Source organism: Hylaeus anthracinus, unplaced genomic scaffold, assembly GCF_026225885.1.
Source record: "Hylaeus anthracinus isolate JK02 unplaced genomic scaffold, UHH_iyHylAnth1.0_haploid 0, whole genome shotgun sequence".
Classification (NCBI taxonomy): domain Eukaryota; kingdom Metazoa; phylum Arthropoda; class Insecta; order Hymenoptera; family Colletidae; genus Hylaeus; species Hylaeus anthracinus.
Genome location: NW_026533254.1, coordinates 22435537 through 22456969, shown reverse-complemented (window position 1 = coordinate 22456969; position 21433 = coordinate 22435537). Strand labels below are relative to the sequence as shown.

The 21433-nt window shown below is 43.5% G+C and overlaps 1 protein-coding gene across 1 annotated transcript in view; it reads right to left on the bottom strand.

Annotated features, from left to right (window-relative positions):
• LOC128896276 (disintegrin and metalloproteinase domain-containing protein 10-like) overlaps positions 1 to 21433 on the bottom strand; it is a 166816-nt gene that overhangs the window by 127686 nt on the left and 17697 nt on the right. Inside the window, exon 2 of the mRNA XM_054159527.1 lies at positions 9859 to 10012. Within this exon, the coding sequence (XP_054015502.1) occupies positions 9859 to 10012 (154 nt within the window). The remainder of the gene's footprint in view (positions 1 to 9858; positions 10013 to 21433) is intronic.

Here is a 21433-nt window from a genome sequence, read left to right as displayed (position 1 = left end):
ATGACCATGTATTTCACTTGTTACGAGTAATCACGTTCGACGTGTCCCGTGGAAAAGCACTTGTCATTGTCAACAGAGAAAAACAAGAGAGAACGGTAACGTCACGGCAGAATGTGCGAAAATTGAAAAATTGATGAATCGAGAGCAAACGGCAGATCGTTCGAGTGCCATGTTCGATTGGCTGAATTCGCCAGGATTTTCCCGAACTCTTCTGTTTGCGGGCTTGTCGGCCACGCGACCGGAACTCGTTAGCCAACAATTTCGGTTGAAACGAGTTAACTAGTTCGCTGAATTCGCAGCGACGTCTTGCGTCCCGAACAAATCTCATTAAAATAATTCGCAGAAGTAATTAAGCAGGCATAAAAACAAAATTAACGGACACAAATGCCTCGCCAATCGTCAGGATGAAATATAGAAGTTTGGGAAAATTGTGTAGTCGTCTATAGGCGTTTTCCAAGACTTTAACCGGTTGCTAGGTCGAAAAGTTACGAAGTGTAATTCCCTGACAATCGTCAGGGCTCAAGATGAAAGCATAGTCGACCTAATGGTATTCCTGTTCCGACGTGGTAACGAGAAGCACGGAATATAAGGAAGCGGATAATAGTAACGATGTTCTATAACGCGCGTAAGCGATTCACGGCCGCGCGGCGGCGTCCGTTAACTGGCGCGAAAGTTTCTCAACAATAACCGTATTGCATAAACGTTAATACGAACTGTCGTCGAGGGGGAGCTGCACCGCATATTGGAACGGAAGGAAAATTTTAAATGAGATGTGTCCTGTCCTCGAGTCGCGACTTCATTCCTTGCGAAAGGGTGTTATCAACCCCTGTAATCAACATGGAATTCGCTATACCAAATTACGTCACTCCAATTTCATCAAAAATTTGATACCATCAATTACTCATAGATAGAAGTGGCCATATCAAATTTCACGAGGTTCTAATAAACCATTCCTGAGATATGTAGCATATTCGATAAGTGTCGCGGTAGATTCTTTGATTACTGGTTGTACCCACTGCTTCTTTGTTTAGTACTCTGGATTGAATCCCTTTTAAAAGAGAGTAAGAGGGATTGAATCGCATATCCGCTGGTCGGTAAGTGTCACAATGTAGTGAAGACCTTGCGACACTTACCGAACATTCGACGTGGAGGGTAACAGAAGCCAGTAATTTTTGAACGGATTCCACGTTTTGACGAAGAATCGAGATCTCATTGGACGTCTGGCAAACTTTCAATGCCTCGAAATTGTTAACAAGATACACAGGTCTTAAGAATTGATGTTGCCCCTGGAAGAGTAACACTCTGATAATGACTTGCGTTCCGCGATAAGATGGAGACCCGCGGCAATTCATTACGAGGCTAGTTTGCTACGTTTCGCCAGGCAGCGTCGTTTGGAAAGCGACAATCAACAGTTCCACGAGGTTCATCCGCGAGATTGCCAAGTTCGGCCCTGCATTATGTAAGTCGGAACGTGAGGTTGCCGGGTGAATCTTAAGGGAGTGGTGTACAGGAAACTTTGGCTGGAAAGCACGAGGCACGGTGTTACTGACGCCAAACTACGAAACGAGCACCGACAGTCGACATATCGAACGCATAAATCCGTGACTCTTTACGTATCGCGTGTCTCGGTACGCTTTACCCGCGGGAAGTTGCGATATTGATACTGGGGAGAGCGGAGGGGAAAGTTTTAGTGGAAAGTTTGGACTCTTGTTCTTCCGTGGCTCCGAAATGAGGGAAATTGGAAAATTGCGGCAACTCGAAGGACAGAAATTCTGACGAGGGATGAAACTTTTAGCAACAGATACAAATTCTGACGAATAGGAGGATAGAAATGTTGACAACTCGAGGAACAATAATTATTACAGTGTCATAAATAAAGATTGTGGAATTTTTAGAGACAAACAACGTGGCGATTCGAGGGGCGAAATTTTTAGCACCCTGAGAGCCACAAATTCTGACAATAAGAAGGATATAAATTGTGACAACTCGAGGAACAATAATTATTAGAGTATCATAAATAAAGATTGTGGAATTTTTAGAGACAAACAACGTGGCGATTCGAGGGGCGAAATTTTTAGCACCCTGAAAGACATAAATTGTTGTGACCAGTGGGATCAAAATTACAGTAATGCATGGAACAACAATCATGGGAACCCAAATGGTAGAAATTATGGCAGCTAGAAGGACAGTGCACCGTCAGGTTAGATAGGAAAATGTCTCCATGTGCGACGTTACGGCACGTCCAATGCAAATCTGTACACGATATTCCTATCCGGCCAGTAACGTCGTTGCGGTTATATGCGGGGTGGCCAAAGTTCGGAATAGTTGTTCCTCGTCTAACGCGACTGTCGTTTGCATACTCGACGAATGTCCAGTTCCTTCGCGAGTTGCACACAGCGGCCGTGCGTTGCATTCGATGCAAGGGTATAATACGAGCACGTCAAAGCCCCTGGAATTGGTCGAGCGTTCCTGGTCGATCGCAGGAATATTCTTTGAACTGTTTCGAGTCACTCGATATCCACCTCGACTACTGAAAGTGACATTTTTTTTAAATTTTAGGCGCTACCAACTATCGTTATCAATTTTACTTTTAAATATATAGTAAGCTACGAATAAATATCCAGAAATAAATTTTTTGAATAATTCTTAATATTCTCAGATAATTAATAGATGTTTAATAGTTCTTGAAGATGCTACCTATTTTTATCGGGGAGCAGAACACGAATTCTTCATGTTTCCGGTTCGAATCCGATGAAAAATGCAGTAGCCAGAATCATAATTCATTAAAATTGTTGGGAGATTAAAGAAGCGTAGAAGGTTCGTGAAATTTATGAAAGAATTTCAGTGGAGTATCAGGACTGAACGGTGTAATGTGCGTTTAATGATAAAGGGCGGCGTCGGGTTCCCCATTGGCGGAAGCTTACCAATTCGGAGTAACGTTCGCTCGAATTAATTAGAGCTGCATTTTGTTAGGCTTCCACTCGATTCAAATTACCTAATAATTTCCGCCGGCTATTGATTATCAATTAATTTAACTTTAAATGCTAGCCGGGTAACTAATGCCACATCGTTCGACATTTATGCAAAATTGAATTAGAGCGGGCGAATGTTATGAGAATATTAATCGATTTATTCGCCCATTGGCTTCCCAATGAAGTTATGGCTTTGTATTCGCGCGTTGCGAAAGATTCGCTTATTTACACTTACCCCCGGTCCCTAGGAGGATTTGTTGTACGAAGTTTGGAATTTAAACGAACATTTTGTTAGTCCGAAATAATGTCGAGAAGCATCCTGAAATATTATTAAGATTTGTACTCAAAAATTACTTTCTATTTAATGTGAAAGTACGAGAAGATGCTCTCAAGTCCCCTAAAATGACGAAACTTCCACGGAGCTCTCAGCGAGAGCATCCCCCCATATATTTTCAATTTTCATTTCACCCAATACCGTGCTACGTGTTTCAAATTTTGAAATACACAAAATGGTGGCGGGTACGCGAGACAATAGAAATGCAAACAATGTCTAAGGGACTAATTTGAAAGTCACGAGAAGGGCAGACAGTTGGGGAAAATGTTTAGGGATAATTAGGTTCGCGAGTTGGAACAACGGAAACGTCGCGTGGTCGCGAGAATCTACAGGGCGATCCAAGGGAAGTGTCAGTTGTGCATCGCCCTGTATAATACATTCCAAATAAATTCTACCTAATTAGAAACGTATATATTAATCTGTATCAACATTTAACGTAACTGATCATTAATTTTAACGTGCTGACATTATTTTTGAATCCTACTGTACAACCAGCTTCAAATAACTTATCTTACACAAGTAATAATGTTCCTCCAATATTTCCTAAATTCTAAATTATATTTTCTGTCTCTAAATTTCGTGACACCACTTTTGAATCGCTCTCTGTATAGGGACTTCTCGACAGCTCTTCACCTGGAGTGTCATCACTGTTTAGGACCTACCCTCCTAAAAGTCGAATGGCCCTAGAAATTCAGCAACGTAAATTTTGACCGAGCATGCATAATCATCTCCGAAACGATCGCCGAAAGCTACATAGTTTAGAGGGCCAGACAGAAGGGTGCTCGATGAAACGCGAATATTTACGGAAATTCCTAGTCACGGGTGCCGTATCGCTGCCGCGAAAATTATCGTCGGACCCGTGCATTACCACGTTATTGCTCAATTTACGCGAGAGCAACACCCGGCTCCTCGAGAGGACGATTAGTCAGGAGCGGTGAGTGATGCATGTACCATTGAGAAATGGGATTACTTGCAAGGGTAATGCGCTCCACCCTCAAACAACCTCGTTCCCTCGGTAATATACATCCGCGTAAGGGACACCTTAACGCGCACGGAACAGAGACGGGAGAGGGACGGCGGGGTCGTGCGAAGGACACTTCTTGCCCACCTCATTGCCAGTTTATCGTCCTGCGAGCGACGTTTCGTAACTGATTAATGCTCTCGGACGCGTTCGTTTCTCCACCGTTCCAGAAGGTGACGACCATGTGGTAATTAAGATAAATTTCCTCTTGCCAACAACATTTTCTTTTTTCTTTTTTTTTTTTTTTTTTTTTTTTTGTTGGGTCTGTTCTCGGTACTTTGGCGAGACTGAAATTTCTTGGAAAAAATGAAGATTTATTCAACCCCCTTGTAACCCAATTTCTTTTTGCCACTGGAAAAAGTGGCATAACAGTGAGGCAGCAGGTATCGATCGAGGGCGTTTTAATTAGTAGTTGAATTTTAATTTCTAGACGATTTTCTTGAGGGAAAAGGATACTCGCTGGTAGTATTCTTAGCTTAATTAACAAACATTCCTTTTCGTTTTTGTGCTTTTGCAAAAGTTTATTCCATCCTCCGCAATCGGAGTTGTTCTACTTGGCTTCTGAAATAAGTAGAAAAGTACGGAAATAGTCAGACATTCGCCGTAAAATATAAATTAATACTCCCGCACCAATTTACACATTCTATTATTGAAAAACATATTCGCCGTCGTTATGCTCAACTAACTCTAAAGTTAATTTGAAGTTCACTTAGCAAAACAAATTGTTTACCAATTTCACAAAACGGAGTATTGTGCATTAAAAAAGTACTGCTCCCTGGATGCAGGCTTGACAAGGCTGGTTAATGGCCAGCAAATCATTACAGAAAGTTTGTAGAGAGACACGTGCATCCCCTGACAGAGGGTGACTACCCTATTTGTCCCGTTCGAATCGATTTCGAATTGATTCCTCCGGCCGCGTCGTGTGTGCCCTTTCGCCGATCGGCACGTCCGAATTTCTATAATTAAAGGACGGTAATCGGCCCCCGTGCGCTATAAGTGCCGATATTAAGGTTAATTGGAAGCGCGGCGCCGGTTTATTCGCAACAGTTCGGCCGATTATCGCTCAAGGAACTCATTAACGAACAATCCAATTAAATCGTGCCCGCCTGTAATGAAAGAAAATCGGAACGCGACGCAGCGACGCGATGCAACGAACGCGTCGCCGATTTTAATTGCACCCCTGCCGGTAGGATTGCGCGGGAAACACGATTTCCAGGAGAGGAGGGTCGGAACATTACCGGCGAATAATATTAACTGATCCGTCTCCATCGCAATATCGTTGTCCCAGCGATGACGATCGGCTTTAACTACCCCATTTAAGGGCGGGTTAATCGCAAAAGGGGATGCTTTTTCCCTTGTTCTTGCACCCTGCCTTTCTCGTCGGATAATCCCCTTTTATACCTCTTGTCGACCGTTTTTTAATTACGAGGATAAAATCAAAATGGGGTACTCAATGGTTGGACACGGTGAACTTCCTACCCTCGCTGGCAGAGGGTGGTTCTTTCGTGAGATCATTTCAAATTCCATACTGGGTTGTGGAAAATGTCACTGAGAAATGGCATAGGTTGGACGAGGACCATTCGTACCATTCGTGAATTGCTGTTTCCGCTCCGGAATGTTCTTTTTAAGGGTGGTGGCTGTTTTGGACTATAGTTCACCCTCTTTCGGGCGATACAGTCGCCACGCTTCGAGAGTAAACTGTGCGCTATCCGTTACATTTTTTGAGACTCGTTGCTGTATTGGTATTAGAAATGAAATGAAAAATATGGCAGTGGTGTAAATAAATTAAAAAACGACCAAATTTCGTGACTCTTCCGGATTCTAAAAGACTTCTATTTTCGTTTGTAAGTTTTATACCAGGATGTAATGCACGTGTCACCGTTTTGAGATGTGTTTGAGGGCTGGTACGACAGTGGATAGAAATACGGGGTCACGGTATCCCTGAATTTATCCGCTACTTAGCTTTATCGAGGGAGCGGAGGAATTTCAGTTGTTTTCCCTCGAGTTTGATACTCCGTCTGTCGTAAAGCTGCCCCGCCATCGGCCTCTATAACCGAATCAGACAATAAAAACGAAGTTTTATCGTCTGTAGCCGGAAAGGTTCGCCAGAACTTTCGGTTTGTCTTTTCTTCAACTGGTAAACGTCGTGGAAGAAGTTTGATAAACCGAGTGGAACCGTATTCAAATAAAACATGGTTACATCGAAGTACATTTTGCGGTCAAAGACCAAGGCTAACTTTACTACTTATATTCGAGCTCGATTATTAATTCCATACCTAATTTTATAAACAATTCCATAATTGATTTTCCAAACAGTGAAATAAATAAAAGGAATGCCTAATAAATATTAATTTTAATCAAAGGTATTTGTTATTCTCAGTAGAGATACTGCAAAAATGTCCAGGTGACTATTCATCTAGTCACGTGGTTAAAACTCTGAAAATGAAAGTATTATATAAGCTACCCGCAAAAACCATCCCCTCGAGACTCTCAGTCCCTCTCAACGGGTTCCATAATAAATTGACCGCAACCCACGCGTCCGTCGTACATCCGTGCAAACCCTTGCACCAGAACCCACCCCCGCGGCAATCGTGACCGAAGCACGCATTTATAAATTTCACCGCCACTTTCTTCCGCCAGTATTTTTTCCCTCTTCCATTCCGGGCGTTCGTATTTCAACGGAAAATTTAGTGCTCGGGAACCGGCTGCATCCCCCCACCCCCACCTTCTCGGGGGTATAAAGAACCGAGCGGTGGTATTTTGGCAGCGATAAGTCTCTCGAACTTGCACGCGATTTTCTCGGTTTTTCGGATCGGTGGGCAAAGGGTGAGTCGACTTTTCGCGACGGATCCAATCGAGAACGTGCTCGCACAAAGGGAGCAGCAACCCTCTCCGACGACGCACTCGAGCCAGGTGGCTGCGACTCGAATCGCGACTGCCTCGTATCGACCAAATGCGAGGCGGATGCAGCAACGAGGAGGAGACGGGGGTGCGGGAAAACTGGAGCAAAGAGGGAAACTGTCAGGCCAAAAAACAAGAGTTGGGGGTTGGGAAGAGGGCAAAAACGAGGCGGTGCGAAGTTTGATGGAGAACGGGGGGTTGATGGGGAAATCGAAGAAACAGGGAGGAAAGGAAAAGTAGCTACGCGATAGGGGGAGTAGAAAGTGGCTGAGAGAATAGACTATGTTGGAGGAAGAGTTGATAAATTAAAGGTGCGATAAGTTTTGCGACTCGAGAGAGGGTGGATGGAGTTGAGCACCAAAAAAATAGAATCCAGGGAAATGAAGTCTACATAGGGTAGTTGGTGTGACGAAGTGTAATATTGAGAGGGTGATCAATGTAACACGCATAAATGAATTTGGGAAAGGCTCAAGAATTAAAAAATACAAGGTTAAACTATAGTGACTACTAAATAGACATACCCTCCTTAATTTTAATAAAATCGCATACGTAATGTGTTGTTCGGAGAATGTAAAATCAGTCTTGGCAGTAGTTCCTGATTATATTAAGTCAGCCATTTGAATCAGCTTTTGCGAGACCTGTAACTCGACAAATATCTCTAGCTCTAACTTTCATTAACTTTTGTAATAAATATTGCACTTCCAATGTATTCTAGGGAAAAAGAAGGAACAAGGGGGATGATCGGCGTACAGAAAAGGGTTGGCCAGGACAATTAGAGGAAACGGTTCAGCGACACTGAAACAGACCTGGCTGTGCTTTTGAGTGTAACGCGAAGATTTAGGAGGCTCGTGTCGATGGCAGTGACAACACAGTGACGGCGTATCGCGATGCTCAACGAGGCGTATGGCCACCATGTCGGGCCAATGTCACATGAGGCTGACGATCGTTCCACATGTCGAGACGGCACGAGGAGATAGAGCAAACATGCGTATGCCAACTGCAAGGGAGTTGTTTGGCAACTGTCGCACTTAAAGGCAACAACAACTTTTTGGCAGAAAAAATGCTGCAGTTTGAGAATTTTTTTCTGGGGGCATTAAAATTCGTATTTAAACGTACCTTGCACAACTTAAAATCTCATATTTTGAACAGTTTTTTTTTAGTGCAAATTTTCATAGAAATATGTTAATCTACATGAAAAGTATAATCGTCCTCGTAACACGCTAGCGGAATTTCCAAGTGGTGGTATCTCTGATCCTAATAGCTTTATTCAGATTGGAATAAAACAGGAATTTTTAGAAACTTGACATTTTTTATATCCGCTTGAAATTGTTCCATCATCTATTCATTTACGGTTTTATTTATTCGTCGTCTGTATTATATTTTACCTTCCATAACCTCGCTCGATTTATTCTCTACGCCTGGAGCTGTTTACTATATACACTCGCAGTCCGTTTGAAATTAACTATACGTCATAATGTATTGGTAATAGAATTCTTATTTTAAGTTTCCCATTCATCCTTTCTGGTCTCATAACGGTGGCGATTCCAATTCTGCGAATCAACGCGTAACAAAATATCGAAATACGAAATTATGCATGATGCTCGATATTATTCAGATATTTCTATCGAAACTGCTGAATGAAACTCTAATTTAAGATCTACATATTCACTTCACGATTAAATACCGTTGCTAGATATTAAAACTTCTGAGTATTTCCACATTGTCACCGATGGCTGATTTATTTCGGATACGTCTACTGTAAATCGTTTTGACTGACGATGCATCAAAGTGCACTTAACTTCAAACGCATAACACAGTGTATTCGCAACGAAACGCCACCTCTAGTTTCCGACGATTTTCCTTTTGAACGTCCCGATATGTCTGCCTTATTTTAGACACTTCCACTCGAGGCCCGTCTAAACTACTCAAGCGTTAAATTATGCTCGACGCCAAACGGCAGAAATATAATAAAACGGACCCCGGCTGGGACGAGATGATTTGGCTTCTTTGTCTTGGAAGTTCGTCCAGAACTTGCGCTCTCGAGAGAAACCTCTTTCCGCGCGCATAAAATAATTACCCGTTTCGCAGACGCGCGCGAGCGAAGGTACTCGTTGTTGTGCATTATGTCGAGAGAACGTATAAAATCACCAGGGGTGTAAAGCGTTAAACAGCCTCGCGAAAACTCGCAAGGCTGCCACCAACAGCGAACGTTGAATGAAATAATTATCATGGTAAATGAATTATTAGGCGCGGCTGCTAAACCACGCCCGTTCATTTTTACCCCCCAAAACGAACTATGCCACGTCGAGCATGCTAACGTTCCAGCCGCAATTTTTGGTCGTACTCACGGCCTGGTTCGCGTTTATTTTTCATCGGGAGCATCTGTACGTCGCGGAAAATGGTTGTCAGTTGACGTCGACGCGGAATGAAAATTTATATTCCTCTGTTGTAACTCGGCGAAAAACTACCGTTCATCGAATGATTATTCAGCCTTTGACTGGCGCGAGAAAGTAGAAATTTTCTCGACAAAGCTCTACTACGATCGTCCTCCTTCGCCCCCACGCCCCTTTACTCCATTTCTACCCTTCTTTTCCTTTCCATTTCCACCAAGAATACGTGGTTTTACGAACCTGTCGAGAGCATGAAGGCGTAGATTCAACGTCGTGTCCCCCGGATGCCCGGAAGCCGAAGTGTCACGACGACTTCTGATACGATGTTCTCTCAGTGCTACGGTATCGTACCAAGCGGCTGTGTAATACCTGATGTAGGATCCCTGTGTAATCGCTGAAAGCACAAGGAAAAATTATATGTTAGATTAAAACATCCCTGTTTGATTGTGCGACGTCTATTTTGATTAATACGTGACGATTAGTGGTAGAACCAGTAGTATGGATCAACGATTTGTAGGTACAGAATAAATATTTTAATTTTCGAAGGATATGCGAGTATTGGTTTACTTTGAAAGTGGAGAATCTTCGATCTGAAGAGTCTTAGATTGGGTACATCGATTTTGGTTTGTCGTGACTGAAAAGCAATGTTGAAGGAAGTAGTGAGAGTCAACCATTGAATAATCGAAGAAATAATATTTCACCTTTCAAGGAATATGGTATCTTTCGCTCTGGAAAAGGTAGTTCATGACCTGAAAAGGTTCATAGTCGTCCCACAGTGGTGGAATGTAAATGCCAATACGGAAATAAGTAGTATGAGTCAATAATTATCGAACTGGAATCCATTTTCCTATGCTTGGAGTTTTCATACATTTTGTTTTCGTTAAACAATGACAACCTGTCATGAAAAAGGCATTAGGCTTGTTCGTCACTCCCGGGTAATCGTGGATTAGCATCAGTGCTGATAGAAGTAGTACGAGTCAATGATTGAGCACTCGAAGAAATATCTTATCTTTCAAAGCACGTATATGTTATGTTTCACTACAGAAAAGGTAATTATTCTTCCGAAACAGTTCAGAATCGTCGCTTAACTGATACACGTTGAATACAAATTTAGGTAAGTAGTACGAGTCAACGATTCACGAGTCAAAACTTAAACCCCTACATTCAAGAGGAGTTCCCACTACTTTTACAGTACGAACTCGATAATTCTCAACTTTAACAGTGTTATTCCCCTAATTAAATCTGCAAAAGTATATTATGTACAATATTAACGCTGAACTGGTGCAAAGTCGCTTAGCATCAGAATTTTAAAAACCGCCTCGAGACATGCCAGAGCGCGCACTCTGTTGAGCTATCGAGGGATCTAAATGCAAATTATTTCCGAGGTAATACATTTTCACGATTCGGCGCGCCCTATCTGCCTTCGTCGTGGCGTTTCATGCACTTCAAGTCGGCATTTATCTATTTACCGCACGCAACGCCATAACGATTTCAACCCCTCGAGCTTTCAAGGCTCCAGATATTATCGTTCCGCTTTTCAATGCATCCCAGACGGTTCGAGAGGAAAGTCGGTGACTTATTTCACCGACATTTTCCTTGCGAAAATTGGATGGAAACGTCTTCCCGTTTCCACGCAAAAATTAATACGATTTATTCGGGAACCGGTCGACTTTCAAATTCTTCTCAATTTCTTTTCGATTCGACAATATCGACCCCGCAAGAATTGTTGCAGCAGCTCCCCGTTATTAATTCAGGGATGCTTAGGGAAAATACCGTCTACCTAACCTCGTTCGAGCCCCTACAGTGATTCAATATCGGTGTTCGCAGCTGTTGCTCCTTCTAGTCGTCGATAGACGGCAATTTCTAATTTTCGGTAACCATGGCCGATCGATGGTAGGCTGCCAGACGGAATTCGAATAATTTGCCGCACCGTATGGCGGAAGTTTGAGCTCGCTAACTATTACATAGTATAGTTTAGCACGGACGATGCCACGATACGCGATAATCGGGAACTTAACGATCGAAGCGACCACGCAATTTCTTACGTCGCTGTTGGGCGAGCATTCACGTTTATCTTGAAGGGGTTGAGAGAATGTAGAATGCCATAATTCTTGCTTACGGGGTATCAAGCGTTTTTCACGAAAGGAAAAAGGGAAAATTGTTCGCGTGGCAGCATCGTAGAATTAAGTTTGCACAAAGCGAATGGAAGACAAAGGGCTGAAAAATATTTCCATCGGTTGCGCGTTACCCCGTCGCTCTGGGGTTATTAAACCATCCGCTGCGTAAACATTTGACGGGAGTAACTGTACCCTGTCACTTGCAGCGCGTTGTTCCCGCGCCCCGACACGGAAATACCCGAGAACTACCGATCTTCAAATATTTGTCACGTAAGCACGAATGGTGGGGAAGTCGATTTCTCATCCGGGTGCACTTCCCCCTTTCGAACTTCCAATCGCTTCCACCTGGGTGGGCTGTATAGAGTTCATTGTAACTTACGTCAGAATTTGATGAAATTCGCGAAATAAGACCGTCGCGAGCGACAACACGGGGGTGGAAATTGCATCCCCCGCGATAAACAAGGGCGTTGTCGATTGGACGTATCGCGACCCGTTTGAAAAGTCACCACCAACACTCGAGACTTCATATTTCGCTGTCGGTTGCCGTACCGGGGGCTAAGAAACACGCGCGAACCTGTATTGTCGCGTAAAGTAGAAAAACGGGGCACGGGTGAAACAATTTTTGTTCGCTCAGGTCTGACCCAGTACGGGGCGTTACTCCTTTCAGGATTGATTTTTCCTTCTCTTATTCTCAATATTTCGAGTTTTGGATTTCGATACAACTATATGCAATATGAATGCATGAACGAAAGAAAATATTTTTATCCTTTTAGTACAATTCCTAAACTCGAATCGGTGTCTATTTTTAGAAGGCAGTTTCACCTTTTAAACCATCGTCACCATAGCTCACCGAAAATACGTTTCCCGTAATTTTCTGTGTACTTTTTTTTTATCGAAACTGGCGTCGCACTGAATGTTCTCTATTAGCAATAAACACAAACCATTTGCCGAGCCATCGTGCCAATTTCTACGAACAGAGAGTCGTCCTATGTATCGATGCGGCCAGCGGCGATCGCGGCAAAAATTGGTAGTTGATGTTTTTTCGCCCGTTATCGTTACCCATTACAGTAACCGTAACCCGTTATTGTTTTCGAATCGGGCGTAGCAGTGTCCGGCGAAATCCCATTAATGACGATCCAGCGCCAACGAAGCGTCGCGATACTAGCGCCCTGCGAGCCGCGTCAATCGGTAAATGCAATTATGACAGAGCCCGGCCAGAATCGCGAGCGTTCACGTGGGTAGAAAAAAAATCGCCTCGATAGGCACTTCGCGTTCGAGCGGGGAATAGATATGCCGAATATCGTTGGCGCGTGCACTCGCAGATATCACGCCTCCGCGATGACTCGCACGCCGACAGATTTATCCGAAATTTCCGGGGGGATATCGCGCGCACCATTGAGTGACGCGTCCAACGGTTATCTGATCCGATTCTAGCGACACTTTGCATTGAGGAATTGCTGTAGAGAGGATTTTAAACGGAGTTTCGAGTGCTCGAAAAGGACATAACAAAACAGTGCATGCTGTTTCAAGTTAGGAGTGTGGAATGAAGTAGTTTTAAGAAGACTTTAGTTAAGCTAGAGTAAAAATGTGACAAGGTAGAGTACTATCGGTATTTCAGTGTACACTGTCGGCAATGTAGAACTCTATTTGTACGAAGCAATTACCAACAGAGTGTTCTACAGTATCAACCGAGCGACTTGTTTTATCGTTAAGTGTTCTACATTGTCTACAAAACGATCTGTCTTATCGTTTGAGTACTTTACATCAACGAGAAGGTAATGGACTAAAAACGACTTGGATTCCATTAGATTAAATCAACGCCATGAATCTAATCGATTCACGATGCTGAGAGTTAGATTAAGTTGGGAATGGTTTGTACAATCTAGATCTAAATTATCTCTGGATTCAGTTGAGACATCGCGAAATTATCGTTCAATCCATCTCCGATTAGTTTCGGACCAAGAGCTGTGCAAACAAAGCGTTTGATGGTGTTCGAAGTTGTTTCGTCGCATCTCGCGAATTGTTAGGGATTCAGGATTATGGAATGTTTCTTTCGTCGTCTCGACAGTGAGCTTTCGCAGCGCCTGACGATGCAACCAGAAATCTTGGTACGACCAGAGACCCGGACCATTTAACAGCGCAACCCGCGTGTAAACTGCTTTCAACGGCAGCTTTAAACTTGCCTCTTTGTCTCGTCACGCGCAACTGTCTCCCAAAGTTCTCCCGTCTTTCGCTTCAAACCCAATTACATCGCTCCAACTTGGCCCAGGTCGCATCGGATCCACCGAAACTCCCATTTCCACCGTGCTCGGAACGGAGCTCGTGCGATCCTGTCTCGGGACAGTAAAAAGCGGCGCATAAAGCAGCGAACTGACAGCCCGGCGGGACGGTCTGACGGTGAAAAACTGTGTATAGGGAAACGGGATCGGCTTTTATCTCGCTTCATGAATCGTTCGATTTCGAAGACCATCCAGATGAAATCCGAACGACGTCGTAAATTACTTTTCCGACGAAGTAATATCGGACCCCGGCGCCAGTCGATTTCGCCAAAGAGTGCTCCGCAGAGACGCTTGGCAACGACCTGATCGTGCAACAAAGCAGTTACCAACGTACGATCGGCTCGTCGAGCCAAGGGGCGCGGGAGGGTGGTGCGGGGTGTAGGTGTAGCGGAAACGCAGCGCGAGGACTAATGCCTCGTCGAAGCAAGCTGACCCCCTTCGAGGATCGATCATTCTCAGACTGGTAAATTCGGGGCGCAGTTGCGTTCTATCGTCGCGGGATATGAACACCCGGCCGTGTACAAATAAGTAGCCTTGCGAGACGCGTGACAAATGGGGGTGGAAATTCGTGTATGGAAACTAAGACGTGCTCCGGGCGCGATTTTCTTGGGAACGAAGCTTACGAGTCCCAGCTGTTCATAATCGAATGAATTACTCTTGGTGCAAAAAAACTGGTATGATTACTTTCAACGATATTCAAAATGCTATTATTGAACTGCGGCTGGTGTTGTATTTCAGGACACCAGGATTTCCACGACGTCATATTACATTCTTTAATTAACTTCACGATTGTGGAACCACCGAAGACCGGTGTAAAGATAGCAAATATATCTTCTTTAATTGATAAGAACAGAGTGACAGTTCCGGAATTTCAAACGTGGCATGTTAGCGTAGAATTGATTGAACGTGAATTAATACCCTTCGCTGGAGGTGCTTCGTGGAAGGCTCGGCGAAATATCCGTGACGAATGAAACTTTCAATCTATCTAATGGAGTCTCATCTGGATTTGGAACTCCTATCTCCTCTAATCGACTCACTATTCTTAAATTATCCAACGTGAATAAACGCGAGTAACGTGGAATAAATTTAACATATAGGGGTTTAACTTAATTCTTATAGAAATACGTAGAATCAGAGCATATGAAAATAACTTTGAAGGAAACGTTGGAAATAAAGATGAACGAATTTAAAATACTCCTTAATCCAAGGCAAACCATTCAAATATAAGTTTTCAAGTAGAGTACTCACTCGATAAGGTAGAATATTATCGGTAAGATAGAGTATTGACTCGATAAGGCAGAGTGAAATTCTTTATTTATTTTTCATTCTGGCGTCTACAACAGTGAATCAAAGTTACAATAAAAAATATACTGAACCACCCCTTTCTGCAAGAAATACCTTATCAATTGTTATATTCACCCGCCTCTAATATCCAGATAGGATCGTGTCGCACGAAAACGATGATGCCCTGACAGGTGGTGCACGAAGGGTGAGGGTGTGCGAAGATGGCGAGGCGAAACGTAGAGATTGGTAGCGTGGGGCTAAAAGGGAGGCCGAAGGGAAATGGAATCCTGATCTCCCGTCACGTGTTTCATGAATTCTGAATTAACGCCGTGCTAAATGGATAGCAGGGCTGCAGGGGCGAAAAAGCGCCGACGGTTATCTTTTTTTCGTTACGAGAAACGTGGTGCACTTTCGCGCGAACGGTTGACCAGAACTTCGGGGACCGATCAAATATTTAACGGAGGTTCGAACGTGCACGGAGCCGAGTGAGCCGCCTGGAACTGGCTGATCATTTATTTGTAATGGGAATAGGTTGCGTCCTGAAGCGAGGGAATCGTTTGTTCGATGCCGTTATCGAACGAGATTTACAGGACTCGAGCAACGGGGGCTCGTTTCGTCACTTCAATCTTCGATTGTGATCGAGTCCAGCGAGGAAACGTGAGGAAAGAGTCTTCAGCTCTACCACAGGATCCGTTTGACTGTATCGCAATTGTTTTCCTCTGTACCTGAGACCCAAATAACAATTTCATTAAACGATTAATATAAATAAAGACCTCCAGTTTACGTGTCTTGTTTTTATAAAAATTAATCAATTGAGTCCATTGATTTAGATCTCCCTTTGTCATCGATTAGTAAAAGTCTGTTGCTCGAAAACAATATCAATAGAGGGTTAACGCACTCGAGCACTAAAAAAGAAAGTGATGAATCTGCACGTGGAAATAGTGGTATGTGGAAACACTGAGTTTTTCCGCGAAGGAATGAGACAAAAATTTGCAAATTTTCAGAGAATCTTCCGTGGCAAGTGCGACGCGAATTGTGAGAAGACTCAAGAAGCAGCGGGGCCGTTCCGAGTAAGTGTTTCTGCGAGTTTCAATATTTGACGAGAAAGTTCCGCACCGTTAGCTCGAAAAAACGACGGGCTGGTTTAGTCAGAGGATAAAAAAGCCGCGCGCCGAGGGTGACGCGTGACGAATTAAATTAACCACTGGTACGGGTTCATTCAGCGTTTCGTAATCCTCGTACAAGGTGGAATTAAATCTCGCAAAAACCGAGCTGCCGTTTCTACAACCCCCGCCCTTAACAAGCGCACCACACGACGTGCTATGTGCTGATTATTATCGAGACGTTGTGACTAACGGGGAAAAGAGAACTATGTCACCCTCGTTCTACCCTTACTCCGATACACGATGGTTTATGAGTATAGTGATCATTTCCAATTCTAATTTTTCTTTTCTCTTTTATATTTTTTTTACATTAGCAGAAAATGTCTTTCCTCGCAGGAAAGTGCAAAAATATCCAGAAATTATACCCTATATACGCGAGGAACAGTGACAAAGAGAATTCTTAATAAAGGCCCACTATGCAGGGTGTCCCAAAAGTCGGGGAGGAGCCGGAAATGGGGGATAGCTGAGACGCTGCCGCCTAGCGCGTAGCCTTCGCTACCGCGGCCGCTCGAACGGTCTACGCGCGCTCTGATTGGTCGGGGTTTTCGCTTAATATCTCCTTAACGAAGCCTCATCCGACATTTTTGCAAAGGAAATTGTTGTTCAGAATCGTCTCAGCTACCCCCCATTTCCGGCTCCTCCCCGACTTTTGGGACACCCTGTATGTCTGACTCGATATAGTCCCATTCCAGTCGACTATTTCACCATGATTCTCCCACTCACTATTCCACTTTAAATAACACTATTTTAATAAACACTCCACAACTCAGTGACAATTTATATTTCTCATTGCCTAACTGAACTGACCACTGAATTATAAACATTGTCTGTCCTTTCACCAATCTACCAGACCTCGACAAAATTGTTCCTCCACTTCGGCTCTCTTGCACGCTTTTCGGAAGATTGTACACCGATTTCCGCAATAACAGTCGTATTGTCGCGCCACCAGCTCCCCTCTTCGCCAGGAAATAATGAGTTAAATCCCACCCCCCGAGTGATGATGGCGAATTAAATCTGGCGGACGAGGAGATGGGAGTTGCGAGAAGCGGGACGAGAAAAGGAATCGTCGGAAGCGCGTAATGAACTTCCCGTGTGCCAGCGCGACGAACTGGTAACACCGCGGCAGAATTTCTAGCAATTAGTTACCATTTTCCACCCCTCGCGCCCCCTACTCTTAAGGAGAAAAGCGTCGAACGTCTTTGCCTCGTCCTTTCGTCCGCGAAACTCCACGCGAACAGCTCCGTTGCAGATATTGCGCTCGAGGCAGCGTCGAGACGATCGAATACTCGCGGGACCGCGCGTGTCTCGCGCAGCTCTGTCGTTCGCAAGACATAACATCGATATTTGACGCGTTTCCTGCCCTTGTGTGGGACACGAGCGAATGGAGGCACGTATACGATCACGCGAACGCCGGTTCGGGGACGATGTTGCTATCAAAAGGAGATTTATCTTTTAGAATGAGTTCTAAAGCTGAATGAAGAGTTTATAGAAGGATATGAAGTAGGGAGTATCGAGCTTTCGGTGATCCTAGTCCAGTATGGAATGACAGTTTACCCTTGTGGCAGTGGAAAAGTAGGGAGAGAGTCAGACATGGCCAGCAAAGTGGAATAGGACTGTATATTATCAAACCAGGAACATTGCATAAATTCTAGGTGCAAAATCAAAACAGTAGAATGTGATGGATTAGTAAAATTTATCAAACCGGTGCCAGATGAGTAGAATTTGTCGATAACAGCCAGATAAATAGAATGCCTCTGTAATTGATCAGACCAGTGGAGTGGGCCTGTCACTGGTCGGACAAGTGGAATGAGTCAGGCAAGTAGAGTGAAATGGCGATGGATTGACAAGTAGAATGAGGGCCACGATCAATGGATGAAATAAATTGAGTTGAATTATGGTCAGACATGAACACCTTTCATTACAAGCGAACAAATGAAGCACGTTTACCTTCCCCCAGGCTTCGTAGAACGATTATAGGAAACAACACGAGCTCACGAATACATTCTGTGCATTACACTAATCCAGGAATGCATACTTTATTATTAAATTCCTTTTTATTCAAATGTGGCCTCCAAGACCTAACAATTGTATCCGACTAACAAACAAATCGTCTAAAATGCGATTCAAACTGCAATGTTTCATTAATGTACCGTACGTTATTTATCGCCCCATTTGTTTCTCTATGTCGTTATAAATCTCTTACACCTATAAACCAGCGGCCATTCATTTTCTTTATTGCTCCTTTATTGCTGAAGTAATTAAGACATCTTTATTCCGTTCCTCTGGCTCTCATTGTTGTGTTATATTTAATTTAAGAGGGCAGAGGTAATTTCGCGCTATATCGTCACGATATAGCGTGCTGACGCTCACCTTAAATTCTTAGGTGGGACTCGCTACTTCGATTGAGATCCATTCATTCATTCATGATACACTGTTTGGATAGAATGAAAAATGCCTGTACCGTACTCCACGCGAAACAAATAAAAATAACTCTAACCCTTCGACAAATAAAGCAGTAACTGCATTACGTAAAATTAAAAGTTACTATGAAATACGTCCCTTGAAAAAAAATTAATTTCTCAATATTATTTACAAACGCTGGCTGAGATATCGGTAACTGGCAAATTACGATCGCAGAGAGAATTGTTTACACGACACAGTGACTGTAACGTCTTTCTGTTTGCCAACCGTGAGCTAAAGGGCATCGATTTATCGTGCTACCAATAAATTGATTGTTTCAATTATATAATCTGAACTGTCGAATTTCATTGTAGCCGGACGCTGTTGGCGAAACGAGACTTGAATTGCGAGCAGTAGAATAACTCGTTACAGGTCAGCCACAGTGGAGTTAGCTTTGTGTACATTGGAAGTACGCTTTTTACAGGGAAACAACTGCCCAGCTTTTCGTTCTGGTTGCTTCTGTTTTCGCGTGCGTTTCACGTACTCGTTACGGGGTCCAGCTAAAAATATTAATAATATACTCAAGATAATTGTTCATAATCTCCTTTATTTTTGTTTAACACGTCGTTAATTACTACAACTCAGTTTGTAAATTCTTCCCTACGTGAACGGGGGAACACATACGAGTGCCGGAGCGCATGTTTGCGAGTTAAAAAGTTGTTATAATTATCCGCAACTTCCGTCGAGAGCTTTTTCGTTTCCAAGTTAGAGTATGCTCTTGAAAGTTCTGCCGTTCGATAGACAGTCCGTTTAAAAGCAACGTTTTACTTAACATAAACGAAACTGATACGATAAACGAAGTGGGGGGTCCTGAAAGCTCTATTTATCACTTTGAATGAAGTTGATACCACCGAAGGATGGCATCGTTTTCGTTGTGTCCCACTTTTCGTCGATGGGAAACAATTATAGTTTAATCAGAATTTTGTATCCGCGGGGGTGTTCCGGGTTACAATTGTGCCGAATATATCGGTAAATAAGTTTCGTGTCATCGCGACTTTGATTAATCCTGTGCCGCCGTGCACGATGGAATTTCATCCCCTATGAACACGAGAGGTTGTTTCCAATAAATGGCGAAACAATTCCTAAATAAAGGAAACCGAAACAAGAAGTCAACTAAGCAAATATTTCCATCGAATTTTCCACGTTTTTATTTGATCACTGTTAATATTGGTAACGTGTTGATTTCCACCATGGAAGCTTGATCCAATTGTCTAGACTTCTCAGCGATTCGCGAACGAAAATTGTAATTTCTCCCAATTACACCGAGTACTTCTTCACCCTCGCTGGCACCCCAACACTTTTTTATCAGCCGAGAGGAGGAGAATGCCTGAATTATTGAACGCAATTTTTAAAAGTGTTTCTCGTTGAACCGGGGCAACGGCTAAACCAAGAAGATTTATTCCCCTGTGGGGAAATTCAGCTTGGTATCTCCTAATGGAAAAGTTAGCGTCTTAAGCTCGTCAATAAAGTAAACGGATACGCCTCGATCAAAGGGCGGTAACTTTCCATAATTGCTGCTCTCCTACGAGCGCGCGATCGGTGTTCGTGTGCGCTGAACAATAATCCGGCGAACGGGTAAACGTTTCTTTGCGAGCTCGAATTCGAACTGGGATTATCGCCTTGGAGCTTTTTCTTCGAGGGAAGCATTAACGAATTGCGGGAAGTTTCACAATGGCGAGGTATCGAGGATTGAATCACCTCGGGGGATGCGCTTTTTCGAAATTTTATTCTATGCTGCGATTGCTTCTGTTGAGTGCTTAAGAAAATTTAAATATAAACTGGGGACGTATTTCAAGGGAAATTGTCTTCTAATTGGTCTTCTACAATGTAGAATTAAATTTAAATTGTAGAGTGAAGTATAGTACTAATTCAATTCACACAACTGGCAGTAGTAACGTCAGGCAATAGTCAGACCATAGAGGACACTATATCATCCGACAAGTAGTGTGAGTCTAGGTCTCACTAGACAAGTGGAAAGGGTCAGTACTTGGTCAGACCAACGCAAAATATACTCAAACTAGAACAATCCAACATACCAATGAAATACGTTCGTCAATACGAAGTAGAACCCGATCATCAATGGTCAGACAAGTGATACGACTTCGACTATAGTCAGACAAATAGAATACATCGCCAGGCAAACAAAAGGAACAAAATCGAGCATATCCCGACTGGTGAAACGAGTTCTTACGAAACCGAAGTAGAATTAGCTGTACGATCGACATACAAAGTAGAACGAGTTGGACCACGTCCAGACAGAGGCAAACAGGTAGAGCTTGATTATCGCAAGCCAGCCGATGGTTAGTCGTTCGTGGCAACGCGATAGGCGCTCTTGTTCTGGTTGGCGCGCGAATGTTCCGTTCGGAACAGGTTGAATTATCAATTTCCCCGGGTGCACTTGCCCGTGACGCGAGGTGTCATTCGCAGAATATACGATCAAGAGGGGTGGGGTGGGGGGGGGGGGCGGGGGGGTCACAGATGCGAGACGAAATATTTCGAAAAATAATGCCCC